Source organism: Tetrao urogallus, assembly GCF_951394365.1.
Source record: "Tetrao urogallus genome assembly, chromosome: 24".
Lineage (NCBI taxonomy): Eukaryota > Metazoa > Chordata > Aves > Galliformes > Phasianidae > Tetrao > Tetrao urogallus.
The window spans coordinates 2,269,043-2,280,226 of NC_136837.1; the positions used below are offsets into that span (position 1 = coordinate 2,269,043).

At 52.1% G+C, this 11,184-nt stretch overlaps 1 protein-coding gene across 1 annotated transcript; it reads left to right on the plus strand.

Annotated features, from left to right (window-relative positions):
* Positions 1-1,333: 1,333 nt before the first annotated feature.
* INKA2 (inka box actin regulator 2) lies at positions 1,334-10,634 on the plus strand (the record flags this gene model as incomplete). Its single annotated transcript, XM_079546337.1, has 2 exons — positions 1,334-1,369; positions 9,672-10,634. 2 exons carry the CDS (start codon positions 1,334-1,336, stop codon positions 10,632-10,634), a joined length of 999 nt encoding a protein of 332 aa, XP_079402463.1.
* Between the last annotated feature and the right edge of the window lie 550 nt (positions 10,635-11,184).

The following is an 11,184-nucleotide window of genomic DNA, read 5'->3' on the forward strand; positions in this document are numbered from 1 at the left end:
CAAGTTCTTTCCCACTGCAGAATGATTCACACAAGCCTTGTTAAGCCAGCACAGGGAACTCAGCGTTTATTACTCCAACAATACATTGTGCACAGGAGCAGAGAACAAACAATACCTACATAAAATTACGTGAGAAACGTTGGGGAAGAAAAAAAAATAAAATTCAAAGCCTTCCAAATGGAGTGCAGCCGCCAAGCCCAGTATGGAGCTCTGGAGGTGTTTCCTGGCTCCTGCGTGTGTGTGTCTGTGCAGGGAGGCGGCCAGCAACACTGTGCACAGCAAAGCAGAGTCATAGAATCATAGAATCACAGAATGGCCTGGGTTGAAAAGGACCACAGTGATCATCTGGTTTCAATCCCCCTGCTACAGGCAGGGTCACCAACCAGCAGCCCAGGCTGCCCAGAGCCACATCCAGCCTGGCCTTGAATGCCTGCAGGGATGGGGCATCCACAGCCTCCTTGGGCAACCTGTGCCAGTGCCTCACCACCCTCTGGGTGAAATGCATCATTTCCCAGGACAATGAGAGCGTCCAGAGGAGCCACAAAGATGATCAGGGGGCTGCAGCACCTCCCTACAAGGACAGGATGAGGGAGCTGGGCTCATTCAGCCTGGAGAAAAGAAGGCTGCGGGGTGACCTCATTGCAGCCTGCAGTACCTAAAGGGAGCCTACAAACAGGAGGGGAATCAACTCTTGGAAAGGGGAGATAACAGCAGGACAAGGGGAAATGGTTTGAAGTTGAGGGAGGGAAGATTGAGGTTGGATGTCAGGGGGAAGTTCTTTCCTATGAGAGTGGAGAGGTGCTGGAACAGCTGCCCAGAGAGGCTGTGATGCCCCGTGCATCCCTGGAGGTGTTCAAGGCCAGGTTGGATGGGGCCCTGGGCAGCAGGGAAATGGGGAGGTTGGTGGCCCTGCGTGTGGCAGGGGGTTGGAGCTTCGCGATCCTCGAGCTCCCTTCCAACCTTGGCCGTTCTGTGATTCTGTGACAAGGAGCGGTTCTGCGCACCGTCTCCCGCACTGGCGGTGGGATGGGTCCCTGTGCAGCCCCTCACCGCCCGCTGCGGGCAGGGCAGGGCAGGGCAGGGCAGGGCATCCCCCTCCCACGAGCTGCGGGTCGCCCTTCCCCGCACCGCCCGGACCCAACGCCAGCGGAGCGGAGTGTTTGCGGGGCCGCCCCGCCGCGCCGTGCCCGCACGCATCGGCCTCGGGTTGGGGCCGCCCCGCGGGGCGGGCAGCGCCGGGACCCCCCTCCCTTTCTCTCCCTTCTCCTCCCCTCCCCGCCGTGTGCAGGCGGAGCGCGGAGCGGCGCATGGAGGGGCAGCGCTGAGCCCGGCCATGGAGCAGCACCTGCGGCGGCTGAAGCAGGAGCTGGTAGGGGGCGGCGGGCGGGGGGCGAAGCGGGGACGCGCGGGGCCGGGGAGCGGCGGGGCCGTCCGCGTCCGGCGGGGCGAGCGGGCGCTTTAAAAAGGAAAAAGGAAAAAGAAGCGGCTGTCAGCGAAGATCGGGAATCAAAGAAGCGTTTGTGGGAGCGTGCGAGAAGAGTAAGTTGGCAGGAATCAAAATGATGCGAAGAAAGCGTGCGGTTGTCAGCCGTCAGACGTTTGGAAAAATACCTCTTCTTCAATAGGAAAGCCTTTGTCGTAAATCAGCGCTGTTTTCTCGCTCGGATTCGGATTGTAACCTCGCTGCTAGAACTTGCTGGGGCTTGTCTGCGAGCCGGGCATTGTTGGTGCTCGGGGCTTTGCTGGGGATGGAGCAGCGGGATGAACTGCTGCGTTATGGATCGTCTTCGGAGGTTTGTCTGGGGAGCAGTGCAGCGATCCGATAAATAGATAACGAGAACAAAAGGGGAAGACGAGGCAAAGCAGAACGGGTAGGTGAAGTTTCTGGTGTAGGGCTTAACAGGATGGTGATTTCGGATAGAGTTCTGTGACAGAGGCTTACCCACGGTTTTCCTATCCTTCATGAATTACAGGAAGTGTTTCATGTATAAGCAACAGTGCTGAGTCAATAGAGAGACACGCCGAGGTCCACTGGAGCCTCAGCACAGTGTAACCTGGAAGGTCTTGAAAATCTGAGCAAGGTGGATTAAATGAGTAGCGTCCAAAAGAACGTGCCTAGAATAACGTCATTAACCCTGCATTTTGTCTTAGCAATACGTACATCTCATTCCCTGAGCTGCATTTTATTAGCCAGGGTATTGTCACTTTAAAAACTTATTTCAGCCAGAAATTCCTATCTTGGTGCTGCCCAGCACAGCCATGTCAGGGTGCTCCAAAAGCTCTGCTGTCATCAGTGATGCCAGCAAGCAATGATTTACTGGAGGTGGGAGGTCTGTATTAATTAAAATAACTGTAAGTGATATCCTCAGCAATAATAGCTTTTAAAAATCAATACTGTCAAGATAGCCTGGAATTAAAATAGATTAATGTTTCTTTAAAGACCGGCAAGCAGGGCAAGAGACAGCTGGGGCCATCTGTGCTCAATGGCGAGTGGGAACGGAGCCTCCTGACCCTGCCTTCCTGCCACTTTCTTCATTACATGGCAGGTCGTGCCTCCAGACATTAAATGCACCAGAACCAAGATTCGTGTGGGAAGGACTCAGTTTGTTTGTGCTGCCAGATAGAGACAACAGCTGCCCACTGTGCAGCAGCTAAATGGGAGCCTGGTCAGAGAGCATCCAGTTCAGAAGCAGGGATCTGCAGTGTGTGCAGGAGCAGATATGGTCAGGGAGGAGTACTGATGGGGGCAGCTGTGCACCTGAGGAGCTGGGCAGCACAAGGCAGAGGTGTGAGGCTTCCTGACCTGCACAAGTTTGCTCCAGTTTCAACCATCACAGCTGTTTGCTGGTTTTGAGAAGGGTTTTTTGTTTTTGTTTTTTTTTTAATGTTGGCACATCTCCCAGTTCACAAGGAAAGGTTATCTTCCAGTGCAACTCTATCCCCCATCAGTGTGGGATTCGAGGATTCCAGCTCTGATAATTATTTTTTGTCCCTGTTTTGTGTATTAAGACCGTACTGAAGTGACTGTGTGCCTGGCTGAGGCTGCTGTGCCTGGATATCCCAGCACAGCTGTGTGCTGAGCTCACCCAGCCTTTTGCCAGACAGGGCACAGAGCAGCATGGGTCCAGGCATGCACGCCCAGCCTCAGTGTCAGGCTCTGGGAATGCCCCCCAGGCCTCTCACAGCAGCTCCTGAAGATAAATTTGGCCCATTTCAGTTAATGAGAACGCTCATATTCCTATTGCATGTTTTCCATTGTAAGCCGATAGTTTCTGGCATGTGTGGTGTCCCTTTGATTGGAATTCATTCAGAAGCTTCCACTCACAGGCACTGTGAAGCCAGGCACAGCTCAGCTGACACAGCCATTCATCACAGCCACACGTGAGCCCAGCGTGGAGCTGCATCCATTCTTGACACTGTGGCCTCATCCCAGTGCTGGCACCGACCTCAGGAGCAGCTCAGCACCCGCTGGGTCAGCTCACTGCCCCTCAGCCTCTGCACATAAGATACAGAGACTTTGTTCACCTCGTCTAGTTTGTAAGGCTGGCATGGAGGTACGTCATGCTCTGCCACTCCTTCTGGCATCTGTCCTTCGTATGGCAGTCATGAAACCTGCCACAGCACTTACGCAACTTCCATTAATGCAATTAAACTAAATACCAAAAGACTAGCAGCCAGACTCTGAGTCTGCAAAGATCCTCCTGAGGCACAGAAGTATCTCAGCTTTTTGAGCTGCTGAGTGTTATCTCACTAGTAATGTATGAGCATTTAGCTGGGCATCACCAACCAGCTGCGCACAGGGAAGGACGCCGGAGTCTGGATGTCCTACTAAGCAGCAATAGGATGGGAGGTGATGGCCTCAAGTTGTGCCAGGAGAGGTTCAGATTGGTCATTAGGAAACATTTCTTCTTAGAAAGAGCGGTGATGCATTGGAACAGGCTGCCCTGGGAGGTGGAGTCACCAAGAAAAGGCTGGGTGTCACACCAGCATGGTCTACAGCAGTCACAGGCATGGTCTGATGGTTGCACTCAATGGTTTTTAGTGCTCTTTCCAACCTTCTCGTGTCTAAAGGTGCCCCACCTGTGTCTGCAGTACGTGGGTGAGGCTCTGCAGGGCTGCTTATGTTTTCTGTCTGCAAGTGTTCACCTCTTCCTGTGGCACCAGGTGCTCTGTCAGTTCCTCCAGTTCAGCTTCTAAACTGATCTCAGTGCTGCAGCTGGTTGGGCTTTCCAACTGTTCTTAGTATTTCCTCTCCCAGTAAATAACTTCTCTACACAGAAGGCTGTGGGCATCAGGCTTTCTGAGGTCCCGTGTTTCAAGCTGAGTGCTGCAGTTGATATGGCACACAAGGAAGGGATGCCATCAGTGGGACCTTGATGAACTCGGAAGGTGAGTCCATGTGAATTTAATGAGGTTCAACAGAGCCAAGTGTGAAGTTGCACTTGGGCCAGGACCATCAGGTGTGGATACAGACTGGAAGAATTCCTTGAGAGCAGCTCTGCCGAGGGGTCCTGGTAGATGGAAAACTCATCTGGAGCCAGCAGTGTGTGCTTGCAGCCCTTCCAGAATTTCATCTGCACGTCTCATGCTGCAGATGGCCTTACCTCTGTAAACTTAATGACACAGAGATTGTCTGCATTTATACATAGTAACATCAGCGTAGTACAATGGGGTTGGGATTTCCAGGCTCCTCCACAATCAGAAGAATAAATCACTTGTTATTTCTGGCTAGGTGCTGCTATGTCCTTGGGGCAGATTTGTCTTGCCTTTGGGGTTTGTGTGGCTGTTGGGTGAGGGCTCACAGTCAAGTTGGCCAGAGCTGCAGCTTGGATCTGAGCACCTTCATCTTTTTTGGCTTTCTGTTGTGGTTTTTTTTTTTTTTTGTGGTTTTGGTAGATATTTAAAACAAACAAACAAAAAAAAACCCTTCTGACTTGAACTTCTGAATGTCCTCATTGCGCTTGCATTATAAATGCATCAAATTATTGAGTTTGATGGAGGGTCCAAGTCCCTCCTTGTATTAATGTACATCTTGGGAGACAGAGTTTCTTGCTATGAATATCTTACAGGAATAGAACATTTGTTCTGTGTGAAAATTACAGCCAATTATTTTGTACTGTCTCACAGTGGGTCCTATTCTGGTAACTGTCACACTCAGAAAGGATCCTCTGTGCCTTCGTTAGTGCTGTCCCACAAGGAAGGTCCAGCAGACCAGGTGTCAGTGATGGGCACCAAGGCCTGGGCTTGTGCAGTGATGTCAACAGGTAGAATTACAGCATATTTGTGCTGATCAAGAGCTCAGTTCTTGCAGGTTCCATCGCCCCTGGGGGTGGCACCTGGGAGGTTATGGCAGAATCCCTCCTTGGTGTTGCTTTGGAGGAGGGCAGAAAGCTCAGGAGCAGATTTCCTATCATGTGCAACCCTGAGCCTGATCCTCTTATTTCCAGGGAGGACTCCTGAAGATGACTGCATTGGATTCTTGTAGTTTTGAAATCACATCTGCATGTGTTCAGGAATGTTTATGATACCCCAGTGCAGGCAGGCTGCTGGGCTGCAAACTGCCATTACAAATGGCAGTTGCAATTGAACGGAAAGAAGCAGGGTAAGGAGGACAGCTAACTAAGTGCTGTGAACCGTGTCTTCCACGGGTAACATCTGCTTGAGATCTGCTTAACCTCCTGGGAAAACCTTTGGGAAAGTTTCAGCATCCTTCCTTCCTCTTTCAGATGCACACTCACGGTTTACACCCTAATTTACTCTGGAAGGAAAAGAGGTTAAGATGACTTGAAATCCATGTGAAGAAATTCAAGGACAGGCAGAACACTGCAGGCCGTAGCATCCAGAGAGCACAGCTGGAGGGAAGCTCCCTGCACAGTGCAGACCTGAGCTGGGACAGTTCCAGCTTGCAGAAGATTAATCACAGTGACCCGAACAGAAACGGAAACAATGTGATCAGCTCAGCACTTCTAAAATAATTTTGGTCTCCATTAGGTCACCCCCTCTAAATACCAATTGTTTCTGTCTGGTTCTGTTGCCTATCAGCCCTATTATGACAAGCTGCTATTTGCCGTTTGCTCTTTCCTGTTCCTCTCAGGAATAGCTTCCTCCTGTTGCATTGCTTTTACCTCAGAGCCGGACATCTGTCTTCCTCCTCATTACACAGCCATGCTCAGAGCTCTTCCCTGTTCCGCCTCAGCTGCAGCCCTGAGCAGGCAGTGCACAGAGGGATTGAGCAGGCATCACTGGGATCCTGGAATGGCCTGGGATGAAAAGGGCCACAATGATCATCCAGTTCCAACCCCCTGCTGTGTGCAGGTTGCCAACCAGCAGCCCAGGCTGCCCAGAGCCACATCCAGCCTGTCCTCGAATGCCTGCAGGGATGGGGCATCCACAGCCTATTAGATGCCACTAGGAAAAACTTCTTTCCCTGGATGAGTTTAAAAAGTGAATTGATCTGTGGGGTGGGAAACAGCTGCAGGAATCTCCCTTCTTCACACATCTGAGGTATTTGGGTTTGAATTTGTTAAAATGCCAGCACATGTGAAAGGGCTCCTTGGGGCGAGTTGTCATCCTGCAGTGTTAATTAGCCGGGGGAGGTTCATTGATTTATAAATTGCGTAAACCAGTTGTGGCTGCTCCAGGAGTAAAACTCTTCCATGCCATTTTTTTAGGGAAGTGTTCTGAAATAATGGATTTTGAGACGCAGTTTGAGGCATCCAGCTTTAACTGACACATTTGAACGCCCATGAGCTGTCGCAGTTCCCATCTGTCTTTTGTTGGAAGCAGAGGTGAAGCTTTGAAGCCCCTTCCCCTGTGCTCTGGCAGGGATTTGCAGCTCACAGGAGCACGAGGCGGAGCATCTCCTGCTGCCCACAGTGCCCGGGTTACATAAAGCCACTTGCATAACCTCTGTGAGTGCAGGCAGGGGCTCTGTGCCAGATGAGGGTTCTATGGGGTTTGTGCCACACTCACGCTCTGTCTCAAGTTGCACTTAAATTCCTTTCACGCCACGTTCGGGCTCTGTGCTCAGCCCTGTGTTCCCAGCACCTCACAGCCAGCATCCTTTCCACTGTGTCACTGCACAGCCTGGCTCATCCAACAGCCCAGGTTGCTTAACCTCACCCCCTGGCCAGCACTGTGCTCTGTGTTCTGGGGGAGGTATTTCTGTTTCCACTGCTGGAAGCCCAAAGAGCCGCAGAGTGGGAACCTGGGGAGGTGAGATCTTCTTGGCAGAGGGGAGGGAATGGCTGTTAGGCACGAGGGAAGAAACTTTCCTCCCCAGAGTTCTCTCTCCAGGGTGCGTACTCTTAATTACCGCAGAGTAATTACAAGTGGATGGGATCCAAGGCCCTGCACAATGATCTCCAGTCGGTGACTTCACTTGGGCTGGGTTTCGTTCAGTGCTGATCCTACACTGTGAACAGCAGAAGACAGTGCAGGCTTCTGTCGGATTGGGGTTTGTTGTCTTTCCAACTTCCACAACCTGAATCTTCAGCAGCGTTTGCAAGCAGAGTTAAAAGCCTTTGCAATCCTTTTGGTGAAAGTGGGATCAGTTCCTTTTCCCAGGGGGGACACTGCAGCCATCCCCAAAATCAGCATCCAAACCTCAGCATCCTTCAGGGGAGAGCATCTCTGCAGAGGAAAAGGGCCGTGCTGCTTCTCCAGGGGCTCACACTCCCCAGGCTGGCATTGGCTCCTTTGCTCAGGTTCACTTCCCAGCATGAGGGAAGTGCTGGAACGGGGCTCTGGGGCTCGGACCCCATCCTGGGGGGAGGATGAGTCCATCTGTGAGAGACGATCACACGGATGACAAATGCTGCCCATGAAATATTAATGCTTAATAAAGCCTCGCCGGATGAGGCATGCATTGTAATGATGCCACCCATCATGGGGGACTTAATTGAATCAATGAGGTGAGCAGTGGAGCCGGCCAGCATATGCTGGGGTTTGATCAGCCCAGTCATTACCAAGGACCCTTGTCACTCAGCGCCGCGGTGCCTGCAGGGGATTTGATGAGAGGCAGCCAATGGGGGGCCGGGCCAGCTCCAAATCCAGCTTTTTGCAAAGCCCCAGATAAAACAGACTTCCATTAATAAGGCGAGAAAGGTTAGGACGAGAAGCATTACAGCAAATCTGGAGAGGTAAGGTGATAGTTTCGTCTGAGGCTTGTAGAGCATATGGCCTCAGCTTTTGTGCTGGTAACCCGAGAGCTGTTAGTCTGGAAGTGGGGCACTATTTGCATATCTGCAGAAGTAGAGGTTTATTTGCTGGTGTTAAAAAATGAGATAGTTGGGGAATCCGGGCAGTAATTGGGAGGGCGAGAGCTTCTCTGTGTCTTCATGGGCAGCGCATTCGTTCTGAGTGATGACTGTGTTCCTTGGGAGGGAGGCTTTGAAGAATCAGTGCAGTCTGCTGGCTTGGTTTTGGCTCTGGGTGGTGAAGTGCAGGCAGAGGTTGGTGCTCAGAAACTGGTGTGGAGCTTGCTGCTTTTGGACTCGGGTTGTTGCAGAAGGGCAAAGCTTTTGTTGGCTGCTCTGGCACAAAGCTCAGGTCTGGGAAATGGAAATGGAGCAAATAACTGAATTCATTTAAGCAAAAGCGAAGGAGAGGTAAAAAGCTAAAGCTGGAGATGGTGAAGCTGAACAAAAGGCGCAGCTGTCCTTCACCTTAAACTTAAAAGATCTATGGCTACACAGAAAAAAAAATGCAGTGAGCCTTCTAAAGGGCTTGTTTCTGGCAGCGTAGGCTAAAGCTTTTCCTAGACAGCGCTAATCTGCTCTGCAAACCACCTTGCATGGATGCGACGTCTGCACCTCCAGCCCCAGCCCCTGCTGCTCTCCCTCTCCTTCCCATCCCCTCCCTGAAGTGGCAGCTGTTGGAAAGTATCGCCCATTTGTTTTATGGCACAGCTTTGGGAATGTGATCCAGATCCTACCTAAAGAGAAAGCAGCGGAGCAAAAGAAGATGGGAATGTAGAAGCTCTGGAAAAAAAAAACGACTGGAGTTTTTCAAGCATGGGAAGTTAAGTCTGTATGGCAAATTTCAGGGATAAAGCAGAACTGCTGCTAATGTTCCTAGTGTGGGATTCAAGGATGTTGTTGCCTTCCTGGAAATAAGTTTGGATTTTGTTCGATGTTACCTCCAAAATTTCAAGTCCGTCGACATTTCTTTGTCCTCCACTGAGAAGTGCCTGTAACGAGAGAATTCAGTTCCCAATAGGCATTGTGTAGTGATGTGTGATCCTCACTAGGATTCCGTTTACTGTAGCACTTTGGGTATAGAAACAGTTCTCAGGGGAAGGCGCAGTCTCATTATTCCCACTCCTGATTTCCGTTTGTTCGCTGCACAGTGCAGAGCAAACAAAAGCAGCAGTGAAGGCTCCAGCTGCAGGCAGCCCGGCTGCTCCCAGCCCTGCGCCTTGGGGCTCTGCCAGGCGATTCCTGCCATCTCCAACTATTTGTTTTTGTTGTCAGGTCACAACACCCCCCTTCTTCTGTCAGCTTCTCTTGTTTCCAGAGGGTCTGACTTATTTTTAAACTGTTTCAAATCCCTGGAGAATTTGAGACGTATCCGATGGCCGTTCCGTGCGGTGTTTGGATGAGGGGAGGGGAGGGAGCTCTGCTGCTTTTTGGGGCTCCCAGACACTGACAAGTGCCTGCTTCTTCCCACAGCTGTCCATGAAGGAGGTGGGCGACGGGCTGCACCAGCAGATGAACTGCATGATGGGCGCACTGCAGGAGCTAAAGCTGCTCCAGGTCCAGGCAGCTTTGGAGCAGTTGGAGATCTCGGGGGGCCGAGGCCCCGTCCCTGAGCAGCACCCGCACTGTCAGGGCGGCACAGAGGGGCCGGAGGAGCGGCCGCGGAGCCGAGCAGGAGCTGGGGGCTGCAGCCCTTCGTCCCTCACCTGCTCTGTGCCACAGCCAGCATTGCCCCGTCCCACCTCACTCCCAGAGAGCGGCCGCCTCGGAGACGCCATCCCCTCTTCTTCCTCCTCTTCCTCCTCCTGCAGCCAGGACAGTTCCCGCTCCAAGGGACCTTCCCCAGCTCCAGCCAGAACAGAGCGCGCACATCCCAGGACGTCTGAGTGCAGCAGCCAAGGCATGGCTGGGGGATGGACTGCGTGTGATGAAAGCCGTGACTGGACATCCTCCCTCATGTCCCAGAGCAGAAACAGGCAGCCCCTGGTCCTGGGAGATAACATCTTCGCCGACCTGGTTGGGAACTGGTTGGACCTGCCAGAGCTGGACAAGAAGGGGGAGAAGAGCGAAGCATCGCTGTCTGCTGGCAGGTCCCAGGAGCTCTGCAGGAAGTTCTCCCTCACAGCCAACATCTTCAAGAAGTTCCTGAGGAGCGTTCGGCCAGACCGGGATCGGCTTCTCAAGGAGAAGCCTTGCTGGCTGCCGCCTGAAGGCAAGCGGCCTGAGATTTCTAAGAGACCCAAAAAGACAAACAAACTCAAGGGGACATTTTACTTCCCTCTTCATGGGAACATCCAGAACCATCACAGCAAAGCGGAGAGGTGCCCGAAAGTGGAAAGCCATATGGAGAAACCAAAAATGGGCACCAAGAAAGTCCGTGATACTGTAGACTACACCCAGTCCGGGTTTGATATCAATACAGCTGTGTGGGTCTGAGTTGGTCGGTGGCTTCCCCAAGCATCTTCCAAACCAGGGACTGAGGCTGTGCGCTGTGCCCTGCCAGGGCCGAGCAGGCAGAGCTCCCCATGGAGTGAGCTGTGGCTTTGGCCATCAGCACATGGCGTCTCTGCTGGCTCAGCCCCTTGAAAGCCCTCAGGAGCTGTTTGTGAAAATCATCAGCTTCTTTGGCAGCTTTTGGGGTGAGCCAGCTCCCAGAGCCTGCCTCACTGACAGCAGATTCAGGTCACCTCTGTGCGGCAGGACAAAGTTCACTGTGTGCGTGTGCGTGTGTATGAGTGTGCAAATATACATATAATTTTTTAAGAAAAATCTTCTCCTGCCTGCATGCACTTAAAACTGGGTTCCGAGCCTGACAATTTCAACAGTGATGACCCCAAAGGACTTCTTTGAAAGGAAGGAAAATTCTGAATTCAGAAGACAGCCGTACTCAGACAGTCGCCCACTGCAGGTGTTGGATCCCAGCTCTGCTGTGTTTCAGCTGTTTTTTTCCACCCAGGCTGCATCTCTGCTGTACCTGCAGCACTCT